The sequence below is a fragment of the Acanthopagrus latus genome, chromosome 23 (genome assembly GCF_904848185.1).
Source record: "Acanthopagrus latus isolate v.2019 chromosome 23, fAcaLat1.1, whole genome shotgun sequence".
NCBI lineage: Eukaryota > Metazoa > Chordata > Actinopteri > Spariformes > Sparidae > Acanthopagrus > Acanthopagrus latus.
Genome location: NC_051061.1, coordinates 17920948 through 17940905, shown reverse-complemented (window position 1 = coordinate 17940905; position 19958 = coordinate 17920948). Strand labels below are relative to the sequence as shown.

At 43.5% G+C, this 19958-nt stretch overlaps 2 protein-coding genes across 2 annotated transcripts in view; both read left to right on the top strand.

Moving 5' to 3' along the window:
• Positions 1 to 16924, top strand: part of si:ch211-210g13.5 (inactive phospholipase C-like protein 2) — a 67338-nt gene extending 50414 nt beyond the window's left edge. Inside the window, exons 4-6 of the mRNA XM_037088901.1 lie at positions 919 to 994; positions 11103 to 11212; positions 15005 to 16924. Of these exons, the coding sequence (XP_036944796.1) occupies positions 919 to 994; positions 11103 to 11212; positions 15005 to 15460 (642 nt within the window). The 3' untranslated portion in view covers positions 15461 to 16924. The remainder of the gene's footprint in view (positions 1 to 918; positions 995 to 11102; positions 11213 to 15004) is intronic.
• A 786-nt stretch (positions 16925 to 17710) lies between these two features.
• hcrt (hypocretin (orexin) neuropeptide precursor) lies at positions 17711 to 19917 on the top strand. Its single transcript, XM_037089206.1, has 2 exons — positions 17711 to 18075; positions 19319 to 19917. Exons 1-2 carry the CDS (start codon positions 17992 to 17994, stop codon positions 19679 to 19681), a joined length of 447 nt encoding a protein of 148 aa, XP_036945101.1. The 5' UTR covers positions 17711 to 17991; the 3' UTR covers positions 19682 to 19917.
• The last annotated feature ends 41 nt before the right edge of the window (positions 19918 to 19958 follow it).

Genomic DNA, 19958 nt, shown 5'->3' with positions numbered 1-19958 from the left:
TGCTGGAACAAATATTGTGTGAATAAATGGGCTGCAGCAATTATTTGTTATTGGGTATCAGTATCTGTCATTTTTCAATCATTCTGTCAATAGAACATCAGATAACACTGAGAGAGGCTCATCACAATATCCTGGAGCACAATTACGTGTCTAGTTTTGTTCTGTCCAGAAGCCAGAATTATTAAATCCATTGTAATGTAGAAGTAGATTCTCAAATGAAAACTTAAAACTGTTTTTTTTTTTTCTGCTTGAACATTATTATCAAAATAGTTGGAGATCTTATGAATAATTACTTAGTCTCTGAGTACACTTTATACATTGTGGTGAGATTACACAGCAGAAAAGGAAAAAGACATTCAGTTGAGGCACATTTTGTAAACTGATGCACATCTTAAGGCCTGCTTTTGTTTTGTTTTTTCAAGCCTGTCGAGTTCAATCCTGCATTTATGTGGCTGTAATACTAAACGTACAAAACAGACACCGCTTTCAATTCAGCTTTTTGTCATAAATTGTATCTATCTTTCCTCTTGTACTTACAAACAAGGCAAAACCAATCTGAACTGTGTTGTTTACACGCCCAATTAATTGGGAAGAATCTGCTTCCTCTGATTATGATCTTTCCCCAATTAAAATAATCAGATAAAGATGTTTACATGACAGCTATGTTGCCTCAATTGGGTTAAGACTCAATTGTCAGTGTGTCTGTAAACATCTAAGAGACATCTAACAGCTAAGAGCCTAAATCCACTTGAAAGAGAGCCCTGGGTATTGAGGGGATTAAATCAGTAAAGCTAAACATTGTACTAAGATAGAAACGTCGGCATCAGCATTTTAACGGATGTGTTTCCTTCCTGGAATTCATCAGTATGATGTTGAGATATGATTGAAATCAACTACATGTCTTTCTTTGTCTTCTAGATGATCCAGACCAGCAGAACACTGATCGAGTCAGCTGACGTCGTCTACTCCAAGCTCACGCAAGCACAACGGGCAGGTACGCACGTCGTCCTCGGATGCACCATCCCTGTTCATCCGCTACATTTTCTAGTAGGATGCAATTTAACGTGTTTCCACATTTGAGTACTAGCAAGACGAAAATCAAAGGTAAGAAAAGAGCCCGAGTTGAACAACCAAATGAAAATCCTGTTAGGTGTTCAGGGTAGCAACACATCTTGAGTTCTTCGTCCCAGTGATTGGCTTCTTCCTCTGAAAAGCTTAATGGGGCACTTCCTAACATCACTCTTATTGCTGCTGGTTGCCGCTCCGCCTGTAACATCAGGTTGAGTGATGTCTCGCTGAAAACATTGAAGGCTATCCAGCATAGATCTGTCTTTTCTGCTGTATGGAGCTGTGCAGATTTTCATAGATAGCAGCTGCATCACAGCATCATGTGCAAAATATTTTTAATTCTGAACCCTTTCATATTTATTATAAAATAAGAAGGTGAATGGTATGTGCGGTGAACAAATACTGATGTCCAAATTCAAAGGTCATGCCCATGTGCCCTGTTTTCTACACTGCAGAACACGTTGATCATAACTGGTTGGTTTTTGCTGTCGGCGCCATGAAAGAGGCAGGTTGAGGTAGATCTCTCTGCTGCTGTGAGGAAAATGACTCATGAATCAAGGACTGGAAGTGTATCAGAGATGAATGAAAATATCTGACTTACTGGCATAGTTCTTTAATTTCTTCCAGAGAAATCAGACCATAATGCGCAAAGCATTGAAAATTCAGCTGAGGTGAAAGTATTTTCTGCTCCTCTGCTTTCTGTACAGATGAGATTAATCACGTGCTGCGAGAACACACGTCTGTAGCCTTGGAACATGTTACGTGTCCTGTTCTCTGGCCTGACAGAAAGAGCGTAGTTTCTCTGCTGCTGCAGCATTTCCATCAACATCAACAGCGGTCACTGCTCTCAATAGAACAGGCCATCATCAGTGAGTCAGCGCCAGATAGTTTCATGTCGGTGGGCAGGTGAAAACAATCAGCCAGCCACGCGGACAAACGGGTTACGGAAAAAAAAAGAAGAGGACAGACGCCATGAGCATCATTTTCGAAGAGGAGAGAAATGAAGATTGTGGAGTGGGAGGGGGAGGGACGGTTAAACAGAGAGAAAAGGGGAGAATTGAGTACAGCATTTTTAAAAAGGGTGCTCGATGTAAGAGGTCCAGCCTTTTAGGGTAGAGCATGAAATTCACCATAATAAGATCATTAGGAGAGGAATAGCTTCAAATCAAGAGAACCAATGGCTTGTCTTCTCCGGCCTCTTTCGCACTCAGCGCTAATTGTTCCCTCATTTGCCTTTGCTTCTCTACTCCGCAGCAGCGCCTTTGCAGAAGAGCTCCTCAAATAGGAGGAGCACATCGTGTTGTTTCAATAGTGACATCTTCATTTTGCATGTTTTTATCTCACGTTCCAGTACTGAAGAATCTCGTCAGATGAAGACGTTAGTTGTCTAGTTGGTTGCACGTTTACGATGTTTATTCAGTTATTCAAATGACTATTTTTAAAGGCACGGATGAAGCGAGCCACATCTTAACAACGCCAGCAGCAAAAGCTGTAACAGGACTATTCTGAAAGTGTCTGAACAACCAGCGGGGAGAATAAACATTGTGTTAATCATTTCAACACAGTATTACATCACACAAGTCTTGTTATTAAAACCAGGGGAATAAATCAGTCCTGGCTGTCCAGAGCTCTCGTGCTAGCAGCGTAAACACCAACTCTCCCCCAGGTTAGCTGCATTTCTGAGATTTACTAGCTAACGGCAGTGTAGCTACCCGATCCATACATCCTGCCCCATCACTACTTTGCTACAGAAATAAGAATAAACCTAGATGGCTCACTTCTTCACCTCTCTGCAACCACCCCCCTGATACTTTCATCCCAGCCCAAGCAACGATGCACAGCTCCTGAAATGGAATGTGATGGCTTTCATTCCTCGGACTAGAGGATAAATGAAAACTTGGTTGACTAAGACTCTCATCTGTTAAGTCGACTATTAGGGAGCAGCAGTACAAAAGATTGAATGAAACAAATATTAACGATACAGAATAAGGACTTTTCTCAGGCTGATGTAAACATTGAAAGCTATTTGTACTTTGTGTGCTGTTGTCGTGTGTTTTTGTGTATCATAAAACCAGTGTAGATGGGGAGGGCTTAGTCACTGGCACATGCCAACCCAATATCCTGAGGCCGATAAGCCAATTTAAGCCTGCCATGCCCAGCTTTACTCCCGGGTGTCACACAGAGGCAGGCATATGCCTCATTCCCCACACCACGACAAGCCAAGCTGATACTCGTATGGCGCAATTACCCAGGGATGTAGGTTCAACTCCGGGGCTTCAATCACAGAGCTGTCCCCTGGCTCCGAGGTTCCACAGCCCCGAGCTGGAGGCATCTTCAAAGGCGATGACTGGGGAGTTAAGCAGAGCCTAAACCCCACACAGCAGACACACTCACAGCAGTGTCAGTATCTGGATACCAGAGATTGATACTCGGCTTACTGCTGCTGTCAGGTGAAAACCTTGTACTCCCAATATGTCAAATTTTCAGGAGGTACAGTGAGGAAATGGCTTTGTTTCACGCCTCTCGAGCACGCTCGTTGAAAGTGGTTAATTGTTAAAAGCCCCTCAAAAGCCCGGGGGTTGCAGCGTTTTCTCAAGGAGCGTGTAATCCCCACAATCCAACTGAGGCGAGAACATGGAAATTCCTAAATTTGGAGTTACAAGGTTTTCACATAAGTGCAGCATTACGTAAGAATGATAGAATGAGACGGAGGGTTGGAGCGACAGCCCTGCGGGGCCTCAGCTGCATGCCAAACATAGCACTTTCCCTATCACCCCCCTCTCCTCTGCCCCCGGCACTGAAACACATGCCTCAGTCCAAACCCCCACCATTCTTAAATGCACATAGCTGCTGTGTGTTCATTCATGCTTCCAGATATTTCGTCACAGGTTGTGGAAGTTTTCATTGCGATAAGTGAGGCGGGAAAAAAAAAAAAAAAAAAAAATCATGCACAAATTGCAGCTTTTTATTTTTTACCATCATAATGTGGCCTCCAAGGAAACAACGGCCCCGATTCTGTTTACTGAATCCAATTACTTTACTTTATATGCGTAAGAAAAGTTATATGATGTAACCTATTGCCTCGATTTAAAACTGTGAGACAGCAATTTTAAACTTTAAATGTAATTTAACCTTGTTGGCCTCAGGAGATGAAAACATTGGCTCAGAAAACAGAACTGACAGTCTAACAGCAGTGTTTCATCAAATAATTGAACAGTTTTTTCTCTCAAAATTGTTAATAATGCTTTTCTTGGTGCTAATATATAACAGTTCCAAGCACAAAGAGGCAAATATACAGTAAATTAGCTTCGATATTAATTAAAAGCATTTCAAGATAGGGAAAAATGCTTGATGTGGAAATTAAGGTGAAATATTCCCGCTCTGTGAGTCAACAGTTTTAGATCAGCAGTAATAATCTCCCCCCTGCGTTAAATTATGTAATTACTTTACGATATGAATGCAGACACTTCGGGCCCACTCCTCGGCTCAGAGCTCTTTGTCCTCTCCATCTGCATCCTGACTCATCGGGTCTCTGTTGGCTGTATATCTGGTGCTGCTTTTGCTTTTTGCATATATGCAGAATTCTTTCAAGTGCCATTTTGATGCAAAATGCAAATGTGAGTTCGTCTTGATACAGACATTAATTTAACAAATTTAGATTGACTGGTGCAGTGTTTGCTCAAAACATGCTGTAGGGCTCATATTATCTGGTAATGTGAGGGCTTTACAGATCTAATCTTCATCCTCCTGAAGTGCTCTCAGACTCATCGGGCCGCCCCGGTAATATCAAACATGTGTGATATTAATAATTTACCATCTGGACCACAACAATCAATGAGAGATCTGTAAACATTTCATCCCCTTAGGCTAACCTTACCTAGCATACTACTGTTAGAATAGAAAACACAGGTTTACCATGTCTCCTCGATCATACAGACTCGTTTAACCATCTGTTTTGGGTTTTTTTTTTTCCTCACTGTTACTTGTTACTACAGCAAGTTGTTACACCACACAGATCTCCATGTTGTTTACGTCTGCTTCCCCATGAGATCACGTGAGAGGAATTGTGGGTGAGCCCAGCCTCAGTCTGCTTAGCCGTGAAGCCAGAGCACTAAAGCGACGCCACTGTTGCTACACAGAGAGAAGTTCACTGTTTATTCAAAATGTATGAATGCTGAAAATGTTACATGTCCAAATTGTAACAAATTCAACACTGCACTTCATTGGGTGGATGAACAGTTTGCAAAATATGTGAGGCACAGACATTAACAGTTGAACTTACGTAATCCTAATACTAAGCCTAACCCTTTCTAATACTGAATATGCAGTTAATAGAACGACTGAGAGGGTTGGGCGAAGCTACATCAATCAGATTTTACAATCAAACGATGTAATGAGATGCTACCTAAAGGCTCACCAGTCTCTTTGTGCAAATGATACACAACACAACCCATCTTCCCAAATGGGCTTTATCCCTCTTTCGATCATCCTTGTCATGTTTAGCCTGTTTCGCATTTATTATAAGCATTTCTAATCTTCTAGAGGGCAGGAAAAAACAAGGAAGACACTGGGATGAAATAATGACTCCCCAGCACAATATTGCATATCTCTGATGGCTGCGAAAGCATGAATTTACCACTTTTGATAGACTGACAAGCCCTGAATGCACCCTTCAAAAAGCCATCTCATCAGCCATATGATTACGGCAGACTGACAATGACAATAGCAACTGCCCTGAACACAGACAGAGAACCAGAGAGCAGAGGCACACCAGGAGCGAGATGGTGGATTTGCATGGAATTGAGGGTTTTGTCCATATGATCGATCCCGAAGCCAAAGGTATAATTTTGGCGTAATGGCTGTGTGAGAAGCAGCAAAAGGTGTTATTAGAGGACGGGCTGTCAGCGTTGGAGAGGGAATATGCGATTGGAGTGGTGTGTGTGTGAGTGTGAGTGTGCTGCCTCTAAGCTTAATCTAAGGCCTTGGATTGGACCCGACCCTCCTGCACCGGCCAGTCAAAGTGTGCTCTGCTCATCAGCTAAATGCTGTTGTGACAAGGCCATAATCACGATGACGAGCAGGCTGCCATCTGAAATGAAGGGAACCTGAACTAACCTCTTACCTCCTCACCTGCCTTTCATCTTAAATTTAAGCCACGTGGAATGAGTGGCACCTCGGCAGACTCATCACTTACAGAGCTGGAGATTTTTGGGTTGCTGCAGCTCTTACTTTACAGCAGCCCCTCCTCCCTTTTTTCCTCTCTCCCTCCTGCGTTCGGTGTATGCCCCGTCATCATTGCAGCTAATCAGTTTAATTTGGGCAACGAAGCTGACGTGTTGATGAGGATGGAGAGGTGCTAGATGACCCCCCCTTCCCCCTGGGCACTATTGATGGCCAGCCATCACATACGCCGCTAATGGGGGACTGGATAGACAGCTGGGATGCACACTCCGGCACCTCCAGATGCTACCGCTGTGTATTTGTGTCTGTGCGCATATTATTTACACTGGCCATATGCATATCTAATCTGCATAGAAAGCACAACTCCCATTCCTCCTAACTCGCCTTCGCTCCAGTAGTTTCTATAAGGAGCTTTCTCAAGTGAGGATTTTCTCTCAGCTGTTTTTGCGAACATTTTAAACACGTTCCCGGGCTTCTGTGTCCGTATTCAGCTCAATGCATCTCAGCAAGTATGGCGGCTGTTTGAAAATAGCCATCATTTTGTTTACATTCAGGGAACTACAGTTAACCGCTTGAGCTAGTTTCGGACATTTTTTTTTAAAAACAGTACAAACACAGCTAAGCAAATTCGCTAACTCCACGCATTGTTGGAAAGTTTAGATTCTCGTGACTCCATTCATGTGAATCATGTCAGTGCAGTCAACCACCAAACAATCAACAATGTGCAAAGTTTTCCCGACTCACCAGTAAAGTGCCTGGGTGTGTCGGTAGTGCATCAGACTCTACAATATCTGTCCTCTCTCATTCCCAAATGTCCACTAGAACCATTTCAGTAATGTGTTCAGTCCAAAACACAGTGTTCCATGATTAAATGGTGACAAAATGGCAAAAAGAGAAAGAAAAGCTGCAAGCATAGATGCTTTTTAATGCTTTTATCTGTAAAAACTCCTCATTTCTGAGCCCCTCATAAACTCATTGTGAGAAAATAAGCCTTTAAATATATGCATTATAAAATTCCATACATTTTTTAGAGAAAAACGTATGAATAATACAAATTAACTATATCAACATGAAACTTCCTCAGTTGAACTTTTACAATAAAACAATTACTTTCTGTATAATAAGTTATCTGATATTTTATGTTGAAATGTGTGATTCATTATCACACTGAAAATGTGCATAAATATGCATAAATCTCCGAAACAGAAAAGCAAGCTTTAATAATGAGCTGAAAAACAAAAAGTCCAACGATGCAAAATTTAAAAAAATGCAAGTAACAAAATGGCAGGCATCAAAAAAACAAAACAAAACAAAAACAAAAAAACAAGTAGAACCAAGAAAACTAAACAGTCATAGGCTGAACTAATGACTGGATACAAACCAGACTGATGAGGGGATGAGGAGCAGGTGGAGAGAGGCGGAGAAACGCAGGTGAGAAGACTGAGTGGAAGAAATATGGGAAACCAGGGAGAGCAGTAAAGGAGCTGACAAGCAGTGCTAATGAGGCTGATGTGAGACAGGTGTGGAGGGAAAATGAGGCTGGGGAGGAGCACAGGAACACAGGATGGAACTAGAACTCTGGGAGCACAGGTGAGCAGGAAGTGGAAAGTCACAAGACGTACAAAACATGCAATCAAATGACTTCCAGTGTAAAGGACTGTGTTGACTGTAGGCTCTGTGTGCAAACACAGGAGCTTGCAGATACTGTGTATGATCACACCCGCTCAGTGTTCTGTTATGTCTACAAACCCCACGTACCAAAAAAAGATGATACAGTTGTAACTCGTCCCACAAGAGAACAAACATCGGAGTGAGATGTCAGTCAGCCTGCTGTGTGCCTACACAGTCCAGAGAAAAGCACTCTGTGATCGTGCGCCACAGCTACCTTAAATTGCTGCTGAGAGTACAGTGTGGACGGCTTCTCTGAGAGACAGGGTGTTATAGAGTGAGTTATAGGTGCTAGTAGAACAGCAGCTACCGTTAACCAGGCCCTGGAACAGGTGCAAGCTCACTGTGTGAGTCCAGAGAACTGCAGCGCTCCTGCAAGCCTGACTGTGCTTATTTATTGATGTTTTCCATCCGTGCACAGACTCCGACTGACCACCTCAGATGTGTTCGTGTGGCTTGAGGCCACTCCATGTGGATTCCATTACCATGAAAATCCAAGGGATAAAGACATCTCTCTCTTCCTTTGTCTTCCTTGGCTTTGTACAGTCATTGTTTCCCAGGAAAATCCAATTTTTCTGTTTGCAGCGATGATATTCCTCCTCTCTGCAGTGTGTATGACTCAAGATAAATTATTGAAAGGCTGATCAGACTGTATGCAGCTCCATCCCACCCCCCATTTTCCCCCCATCTTTGTTTTTTCATCATTTCTTTTCATCAGACCCTGTTTGGAGATTCTGTTTGATTTTATTATTTACTTACCTTTTCTCTCTCCGGCTGAAGCTGTCTATTTTGTGTGCATGTGTATTTGGTGTGTAAGAGGGGGCTGCTGCAGAACTCATGAAGGCAAAAAAACCCCAAACCCCTCTCTGCTCTATGTAGACACTGCACGGCTTTACCGAGGTGTGTGTGTGTGTGTGTGTGTGTGTGTGTGTGTGTGTGTGTGTGTGTGTGTGTGTGTGTGTGTGTGTGTGTGTGTGTGTGTGTGTGTCTAGTCAGAAAAGACATGTTGTTGTCCTTGTCTGTCTGAGCACTCATACTCTCTGTCTTTCTGTTTCCACAAGAGAAGTAAAGCATGCGCTCCTGTCTCTCCTGAGTGCGCCATGGGGCCCACTTTTTGTTTATTAACTCACATTTCTCAGAGTTTAGGAGACAGCAACTGTGCGACTGTTGGGGGGGAATGAAAAGCTTAATAATTGGGAAATTAAATGCTTGAAGAGGCTGTATTGCGACAAGACGCCTCCAGCTAATTCCATCTCACATTCAGCTCTCTGCCTGCCTCGCTGCCCAAGTCTTGTGATCACCGAGCTTGGCTCAGCTCTGCACCAGCAGCGGCCCATTAACTACACCAGATTACAAGATCAAATCAGACCTAAACCCTGTTAACACAACTTTCAGGCTCTGAAACAGATATTCTGCAATGGCTGTACATCACCAATTATATGATGGAAATTAAAGACAGCTGGGGACCTGGGTCTTTTTTTGCAGGGTCTGATGTCCACTGAGGCCACATATATTTTTTTAGATCTGTTTTCAGCCTGTTGGAGATTATTTTTGGAGTAAATGTTGAACATACAGTGACGTCAGGTTGCAGGATTGCACTTGGCGCTGCGGGTCGGGATGTGTTTTAATGTAGTTCAGAAAATATGAGCAAAGTGAATCAAAGTATTTTGAACAGGAGTTAGACTTGAGGGATTTGTTTAGAAAAGATCAGTATACTGTACACATGCTTGTAGGCACTTGAACATTTTAGCCCATGAGCGATCATCAGGAGCCTCTAAGAACAACAACATAATGGTTTTGTGTAGTTCCAGACAATGTAGTTGCACGACTACATGGGGAGAGCATGTCACTCTTTTATCATGCAAATTGAATCTGACATATGATTGTTCAATATTTTAAAAGCTCTCTTTCAAGCATGTTATATCTACCCTTTGGGAAATGTCATTCGGGATGGAGTCTGGAGTTATTTTTCTAAAAAGAAGCCGGAGTCTGCCACCGGGCTGAGCTAATTCTCCGGCTCTTCAACGAAAATCAATTTAATTAAAGACTTCTCTCAAGGTGCCGTATCTGTCAACTAGTTTTTGGTAAAAGAGCTGAGGACTCAAGAATGAATGACTCGTGAGATGGGGCTTCTGTGATTTATTGCATCTTATGTTTCGCCAATGTCTTTGCGACGAATCAAGAGTGGAGTGATGTAAGGTCAGCTGTCGGTGACAGACTGACAAGCAGGCTGAGACATACGGCATTAGGAGGAGCTTGTTCTTAAAGCCTAGAGGATTAGTAATGGTCTGCCAGGGCTAAATGAAGCTACTGATAGACCAATTAAAGGTTAGCTTGCATTGCACTACCTCAATTTTAGCCCTATTAGCAACACAGCACATTGTATGGTAAGCTGCTGTTGTGGTCATTAAGGTGCTCGTGAGGAGCTGACTGGATGCCTTTTGTTCTGCAGATTATGTGGTAAAAAGGAGCAAGCAAATTGTTAACAGTATAATTAAAGGATGAGTATTATTTTTGTCTCTTCCTTTCAGTCATGTTGCATGTAAAAGATCTTGAAAGTTAAAAAAGTCATAGTCGGCACCAATGGAAGCTCTTCTCTCCCACAGAATACACTGCTCCTAAAACGCCTCGTCAGTTATGCTCAGCGGCTCCTTTGGCATGAAAGAATTGACTGCTCTGTTGTTGTTACCAGGGTTAGCTCAGGCATGTGTGAGCTGACCAATCGGACGAACAAAACAATATGAGTAACTGTAATGGCACTCAGTAGAGCGTCTAACTCTGCCAAGGTCCAACAGTCCCCTCCAATCCAGTCAAGCCTAATACAGTATCCAATAAAACACGTTTTAATCTACTAAATCCAGATTTTAATTTAGATCCACATCAAATACATATATACCAGCCACCTCAATATGCCTGGTTAAAATCCATGCATTATTCTCTGAGAAAATAACCAAAATGTCAAAAAAACAAAAACAGAAAAAAAAAACTTGCATTGTTAAAATTGTGACAAAAATTCAATCCCTTTATTCAGATCCACTCCAAACGGTTATGGAGTCTATTCTGGGGGGAACCCGTCCTCCACAGATAAGAAAAGTCACATGAACCTAAATAATCCTCATGAAATAAACACACAAGTGAACTAAGACTAAGCCATATCACATGCGTGTGTTTGTGTGTGTTTCCAGGTCTGGACTTCCACGAGGACCTGCATCGTATTGGAGCAAAGGAAGGTCTGAAAGGCCGCAAGCTTCAGAAGGCCATGGAGAGCTACGCCTGGAACATCACTGTCCTCAAGGTGAGATGGACTGAGCCCCACCTGCCACGTGTCCTTCAGCACAACAGAGACCCATGTATTCATTTTCAGACTATAACCAGCTGGATCAGCAATCCCAGAACCTGGGATTAAACTGCTTTGGTGTCTCAAGACAGTTCTCCCGGCTAATTGTATTGCCTTCCCCTCTAATCCCTAAATCTCCTAATTAATTGCCGTTGATTCCAAGTCTTTTTTTATTTGCCCATGTAGCTCTCTTGTCAGACATGATAAGACTGTTCACACTTGTTTGTACACGCAAACACGCCACACGGTTGTTCCTCATAAGGGTACATTCGGCCCCCAAGACAGGCAGCGAAGGTGGTGCTTAGCAAAATGCCTTCCTGACTCAACGACACTGGAAGATAAGGTTGCCCAATCCCCTCATTGCCTCTCTGAACAGCAGCGGTAATACCAGCACTGATAAAGCACCACATGCCGCTCAGCCTGCGCTCTGCACGGTGGGCCTGTTTTGCTAAATAAGGACAGAGCAGCCCGGATATTTTTATCTCGTCTCATCTCATCACCCTGAAATCATTTACGTAGTATTGAGTGAAGGAGCTCCCTCGGCTGAGCTCTGCGCTTGAGCGTGAGGTTAGATGGATGTTTGATTCTTATTTGCCTTTCATATGTCTGCCTCATCGGACAGAGCGGTGGTGAAGGCCAGGGCTGCGACTGGCAATTATCTTTCATGAACGGCACATCAGTTCATCATTTTGCAGCCAAGTGGCTAATAGTTTTGCCAGAAAATGTGTCATAAAGTGTCAGAAAAATGATCACTGCTAATACCCAGAAATCAAGGCGACATCTCTAGATTGCCTGTTTTGTCCGACGAGCCGTCTGAATGGATTCAGTTTACAACGATATAAAACCGTTAATTACGAAAGCAGCAAATCCTCAAATTTGGAAAGCTGAATTTAACTCAGATCTCACTAAGCACTTCATTATCAAACTGTTCCCGCTAATTTTTTTGACCCATTGATTAATTAATTAAACATTTTAGCCCTAGTGGAGGTCGTGTGTGGAGCGCTGGTGAATCGGGGTTCAATCAAGTATTTGTCTTCTTGCATTAACACAGCAGCTGTACGTGCAACAGCCTGATTAATCTTAATTAAGCTTCATTGCCCTCTCTAGAATCGGGGGAAATGCATGATGCTTAAGTAGCTAAACAGATGGACACCCAAACCTAATCCCTGCCTCACCCGAGCTGCGTACACCCCCAAACTCATCCAACTCCTCCCATCCCTGCCGCGTCTCTCTAAACACACACTTCCTTCTTTCATCCTTCCCTCGTCCTCTAATTTCTTCCATGAGATGCATTATCAACATGAAGGCCTCTTGGTATGCACATACTCCTCCTCCTTCTCTTCCCTCCTGTTCCTCCCTCCATTCTTCGCTTGTAGAAATGTGTCTCGTACTGAACATTTGGTGAGCGCCTGGTGCCTGTTTGCCATGGCTGGCAGTTATTTCACCTGTCAACCTCTCCAAATCCTCAGCAGGCCTTGGAAGCTCACGCCGGTTTTCTCTCGGATATGGAAGCTGAAGCTGTGAGGAGGCAACTGCTTCTCCACCTTTACTCTGACAGTAACAGTCAGAACAGAGCTGTCGGGGTGAATAAGGGAATTTGCCATTTTCTTAAAGTGATACCACCCTGTCACTGCCCTGCGCATCAAAGTCAAAGTGAAAAAAAAAAAGATGCTTTGTGGCAAGTGGCGCTTAGTCCTGCTCCTTTTTGACCGTAGGGTTGGGCAATGCAGGCCAAAGAATAATATTACAGATTATTCGATCTCAATCATGATCTACGATCTGAATTCCAATCTTTTTCCTCCACTTCGAAATGTCCTGTAGCCTGACGCCAGACTTTGAATAGCTTGCGAATTTAACCTGAGGAACTACCCACATGCAGTAATTGTCCAATCAGCGTGATGTCCCAGTAGCACAGATCTGCTAGTCTGAAAACAGAAGCAAGATGACATTAAATAACCACAGTCTCTGTGAATTCACCTGAAAAGTAGAAAAGTAGATGGGACATGTGTTGCCCACCCCTACTCCACTGTCATAAACCACTTTGCACCTATGTCTTCAACTTTATAATATTGTACAGTAGAGGCAGGGGATGTTTTTACCAAAGGGATGGACTGGTTTTGATAAACAAGGAGGAGATTAGGGTAGAATTAAATGAGGATACAGTGGTGGGATTTGGTGCCTGCCCTTGTTTGGGCTTAGGCCCCTGTGGATAGCTTTAGGCCAGCTGTAGGGGTGAATGTACCGAGCGCAGTCGTGATTTGGCTCCGGCAGAACAGGACTGGCTTCTCGCTGTCTTATTTTATGCCTGGTGAGTCATGACTTACATAATTTCTGCTTTTTTTCCCAAACATATGACTTATTCATGCCCGTGGATTGCGTGCTAGAGTGGCTCAGGTAAAAAGGCCACTTGCAGCATATTGACATCACCTGGGAGTCGAGCGGCGGGCGCTGCATGCAGGGCAGCACCTCTGCTCATTGTGTAATATGTCAGACGGCCCTGCCTGCCTTGTGGCGCTGGGAACTTTATCCCTTTCACCATTTACACTCGAGTCCGGTGCAGAGCGGGTCAGCCTGCGCCTCTTCACAGGGATGTTAACTTAACGAGCTGTCACAGCGGGTCAGACGGAGTCCAGAGTGGGAGGGGAGGGGAAAATATGTAGATTCACAGACGAGAAGTACTTTCCATGAACAGATGTTGGAGGGATGGTGGTGAGGAGGAAGCGCCGGAGCAGACATGTTTAAACAGCGGGGGTTGTGGCTATGAGAGGCCTGAGGGGAAGAGTCAAGTATTTAAAGAGGAGAGAGTTTATAAAAGCATGTGGTCAGATTCTCTTTTTTTATTTTGACCGGCTTTAATAATAGCCGCACCTCTCGCACACAGAAATAACCGCCTGTGGAGAAGACTGTACCACATTTCCACATGGCAGAGGCAGCTAGCTGAAGGAGGCAGGCAGCCATGGCGGTGGCCCAGATTGACTTGACAGTGCAGTAAAGCAGGATGCCTGCCCCGACCGCTTCCTCCACATATGGCAGAGATTCATCTCTGGGGTGCTCCCAAATAAAGAGCAGAAACGTAGTATAACATTATCACCATATGACAGCACTGTGCACCAACTGAGAGGAGCAGTGCGAAGAGCTGGCAGGAGACCAGGGGCCTTCACTCACTGGGTTTATACTGCCCTCTTCTGCATATTATTAGTTAATGCACTACAGGGACAAATATTCCTATTCCACTACCAGACTAGATCACTTTTATTTCTTCTTTATTTAACCAGGCAGAGCTTCTTTTTGAAACGTACCATCTTTATTGCACATTTAAAAGACATTGTATTGCATTTATAAGGCTTTATAAATGTTTATAACCATGCAAAACAACTTATAACAAGGTTTTTGAAATGTTGCAAGTGTTGGACATAAAGTTTGATAAGTTGACATAGCTTGGATAATCATTCTGATTTCATTTTCGTCTTACACTAAACTTGCCTGCCGACAGAATGAGCATATAATCCTTGGATGTCCTCAACCAAGGAAAGCAAAGAGCAGCAGTCGGTTACTCTGCTGCCCCCTCTGTTTTTGGAGCTACCTTCGAATTCTGGCATATATTTTACAAACGTATAACCTTTCAGTACAGGACATGCGTAAAAGCTGCCTTGAAGGAATGGGTATCAAAGATGTTTCCTGTTATTTCTGTGACCTTAAAATCAGATCACCTGATATGTGTTGTTGACTCTCTTTCTGTCTCCATATCAGGGCCAGGCGGACCTGCTGAAGCACGCTAAGAGCGAGGCCCTGGACACTCTGCGTCAGATCCACTGTGCAGCTCAGTCCTGTGGGCTCAGTAAGAACGGAGCGTCTTCCCCCCAGCTCCAGCACCACCCGTACCACCAGCAGCCGCAGCAGGTCCAGATACAGCCGCAGCCTCCGGCTAAGCCCTACCCACAGCCCCCACCGCTGCATCAGCCCCAAGCTCAGCCCATATCCCACACCGCACCTCAGGCTTACCTCCATCCCCTTCCACAACAAAACCCCCAGCTACCAGCTCTCCCTCTCATTCAAACTGTTTCAAAACCACCTGCGTATCCTCAACCCCCACCCATCCCCCAGCTCCAGTATCAGTACCAGAGCCAGCAGCAGAGGGCAGCAGGACCTCTGGACACCCTCCCCGAGAAAGAGACGGCCGGCGAGGATCCTGTGGGATCCTGCTGACCCGCAGCCTGTGCCCACAGAGTAACTGACCCAAAGAGAGACAGAGAGAGCGAGGCAGAGACGGAGAAGCAGCAGGGCGTAGACGAAAAGCAGGAGGCCAGCATAGAAAGGGAGATGGAGGAGGTGGCCGAGAGGATTAAAGAGATGATGATGCTGAGGAAGGCTCGTCGCGTCAGAAGCGAAACACAAGTCTGAAAGGAGAAAATAAGGAGAGACCTCACATTTCAGTTAGACGTTTCTAAAGGGGTAGAAAAAAAAACTGGAAGAATGGAATGTTTACTTTTCTTGCAGATGTGGAAGATGATCTTCCATCTGAGCCAAGAAGTTTAGGTCTCCTCTGTTTTCTCTCTCGCGAAAATCCAGACAAGTTAACAGGTTATCACACACATCTGGCTGTGTGCTTCTGCATAGGACTGTGTTCAGCAGACAGATCAGTGAGTTAGATGTGTCTCTCTCTGGGCGGTGCTAGTTACATGCCCCTCCACTTTGTACTCTAGCTCTGTGGGTACAGGCTTTACCTCACATTGGCATTTTCTGCCACATATTGCCTTTTGGTTTCCAGAGACTCCTCGGCATGTCTTTGAGCTTTTATTTTGTCACGCTCCCCCCCTACATTTTAACCATAATGTTAAGTACAAACCCCTCCCCCCACACTCCTTTTTCATTTTTAGAGCAGCTCGACCAGGCTGAGCTCTGTAGGAGTCACAGACGACCATTTCAGCACAAAGCAGGGAGCTGTAGGGATGAGATAGGGAAAAAAACAAAACAACCTGTAGCTGTTTGTGCGTTCAGTCACATCGATGCACTTCTCGCATCCTTCACCAGTGTCACCCTCCATCGAGCCCCCACACATCTCCGGTGTCATTCCTTAGAATTTAAGTTCTCCGGCATTCCTGGACTCTCCCCCAAAAGGGTCTCCCCGTCTCCTCCCCAGGGGCTGTGTGTGTGACGTTACGTGACTTGGTGTTTCGGCCCCCAGGGTGGAGCTGGCCCACGTCCGAAAAAGTGGCGGAGCTCACCAGCCAATCACAAATGTTATATGTGACCCCGGCCTGTTAGAGGTCGAAGGTCAACAGGAACATGGTACTGCTGTCGATAAAAACCACAAAATAAAATGGATATAGATGTAAACTGTATGTAAAATGTAAAAGGAACATATATTGCTATGATAATTCTTGCAGACACGGACATTAATGATTGCTATTATAATAATTGTTGTTAGTTCTGTTGATATTCAGATTCTTTTTTTAACAGTAACTTCCACATAGACAGTGATTTGACACCTGTTGTTCTGTGGTGCCGATCAGGACAACCAGTGCATGTGGGACTGGAACGAGGGATTACGGGTTAGCGCCACGAACATGAGGGTCAAAACAATAACCTGACATGTGTTTCACTGCAAAGTGAGTGTGGATTCTGTAAAAGCTCCTTTAAGTGGCCCATTAAAACTGGCTTCATTGTTTATCCTGTCTCCTCTCATTCATTCCTCTTTAATGTTGCAGGGAAGTTAAACACGCCTGTTTAGACACTCAGCAGTTTAACAATCGGCATGTAGAGTGACATTTTGCTGAAAATACTTTAAGTAACGCAGGGTTCACAGAATGGCTTTTTCCGATTGCACTCAAACGGATGTCACGGGCTCTTTGGAGCATTTTGAAAGCGGCTGTGACGGCGAATCCCAAGCAAATCAATAAAGCCTTCCAAAAGCTTTATTGATTCCTTTTTTTTTTTTTACGCACTGCGATGCACTTGTTAATTCTGCACATCTAAAATCTTTTGTTCTGAAGAAACACGAAGTAGGCCGTTTATCATATCATGCATGAGTTTGTCTATTTAGAGCAGTGCTCCCTGTTGTCCATAAGATGGCAACAGATATTAAGTAAGTGGCAGGGAGGAAGAAAGGAAGAGAGACAACAATCTGAAAGTCAATGAATGCTTTCAAATGATTTTTGTCATCCTGCTATGTCGACTAATGAGAGAGGCAGTTTATAAAGTAGACAGTGTAACAAGAAATCAGCCCACTCTTAAGTTTTGGGTGCCATGGATTCATCAACCCTGCTCACGTCACCAGCACACACTTTTTATAGGAGCAAGAAAAACACACTCTTGGTTTGTCTGGGAGGAAAAAGCCCTCAGAACCTCATTAGCATGGCTTTTGAAATAGCTTGTCATTACAAACTGAGAAAGGGCATATCCAGGCTTTCTCTATATTCATATTATAGAACTCTTAGGACACATTAGCTAATTAACTTGTGTCCGTCAGCGCTCATTATCATGGCATGTCCTCGTAGACCTTTGGCACGCGGCCACAAAGAAATACCTGCAGTTCATCAAAGGTCCAGAGAAGTGCCTAGGAGATGATCTACCTCTGGAGACTAATTAACGGCAAGGAGCTCGACATCAGCCCTTCAAATGAGCAAGAGAATTATTGGTTGTGTTTGAGGATGGCCCTCAGTGACGTCCGTCGGTGTGGACATCGCAGAACAATATAAAAGACACGTGTCATTTTACCCGGAGCATCAGAAGATCAGATGACTTCACCTCACACTGGCCAGAAGATGACGTGGCTCCCCACCAATTTCCAGAAGGCTACTGGGATGGACACGTCGAACAGGGTAAGACAGAGTTAGATTTTTCTATTATCTTAAAAACTATTGAGGGATTTGCAAATTCACCGTTAAAAGTTGTGTTAGTGTAGGAATTTGTTTGTGACCTTGTCTTTTTACTTCTATATACATTTTTCTCAAGAATCATTTCCTTCACATTTCCACATTATTTTGACCTCATCAAGACAGGGGTAGAAGAAGTAGAAGTATTTTGATACATTTCTTGTGTTACTACATATCAAAAGTTTATCTGCAAAAAAAACCCAAAACATATATACATGTGGCATTTGTAATGAGTACTTGACGTCAAAGATTTCACTTTATGTTTAAAGTGGTGGGGACAATTTTTTACTTTTTATTTTAGGCGTTGTAATGAGGGAAGTGTGTGACCTCAGAGTAGATAATAACAGGTGTAAACTTTTGCACATTTGCAATTAATTAGGCTCTTAAAATATGATATGATTGTTTATCATTGTTTCACTCAGTCGGTAAAAACCTAAATAGCATCCTAACATGATGAAGCCACAAAAACCTTTTTTTGGACGGACTTTTCTCCGTCCGAGGGGCTCAATCTCACACTGGACATTTTAAAAAGGTTGAAAAGCTTCCTGAGCAGGCATCAGGCGTTTTATTCAATGACTTTAAACAGTATTTTAGCTTTTTGTTCTCCTATCAACATAAACAAAAACAATCCTTTTTCTAAAATTTAGGAAGATCAGTAAAACCAAATAATCTACTGAAAACCACGTCATGTGCATCTGTAGTAGACTGTAGTATCATTTAACAAAAGAAAATGCATTTTATTAGCACGGAAATGATTTAGTTTATGTAATACCACTATGACAAGTGATTAAGGTATTAGCATGTAAATGTCAGTGAGATATTAATAGAGATTAAGTGATGATCCATGTCCTTTGTGCGCAGATCAATAATCGTGTGTAGTACCATTACCCTAACAGCTGGTCCTGCTGAGACTCTGTGTATCCATGACTCAAGATCAGGATTTGATGATGTTTATCAATATAAATGAGCATCATCTTTTATAAATTCAGTTCTTATTCTTGGAGTTTGTCCATCCATCCTTGATTCAGGCTTTTGTATCAATCGATCAGTAAGAACTGCTGAGCAACGTGTAATACATGTGTAAAACATACATATTAAATAATACTGACATTTCAAAGACATGCAGGTAAATAATTCTGTTTCTATCGTCATCGTGTATCAGAATGAACACATCTCTTTCTCCCAGCAGAAGGTCCTGGTGCTGGTGTTGATGCTGCTGCTGTCTCAGCTGGCATGTGACGCTCACAGCATGTCTGAGTGCTGCAGACAACCAGCCCGCTCCTGTCGCCTCTACGTGTTGCTGTGCCGCTCCGGCAGCAGGACCTTGGGGGGACAGCTGACTGGAGACGCCTCCGCCGGCATCCTCACTCTGGGTAAACGCAGGGACGATGAGGGCCGCCTGCAGAGCCGACTGCACCAGCTCCTCCATGGCTCCAACCAGGCAGCAGGGATCCTCACCATGGGGAAGAGGACTGAAGAGAGGGCGGCGCAGCAGTACTTGGACTGGATGTCTCAGTCAGGAACAACCATCACAACGCCTGTTCTGAGCTAAATGCTTCATTGTGAGGGAGTATGGGACTTATTTAGTGAATTTATAAATTATACAATGCTTTCATGCAGGAAAAACTTTGTGATTTTCTTTGAATAGTGCCTTTTTGAATGTGGTGCAGAAAATATTGTATTATTAATATTGTGAAATATTGTACATATATGGAGACGACATTGTGGCGTAATAAAAAAAATGTGATGCTGTCAACATATCTTTGCTTTTCCTTGGATTAGAGCTAAACATTCCTTACAGGTTCTATTAGGAAAGTGCTCAGAATCCA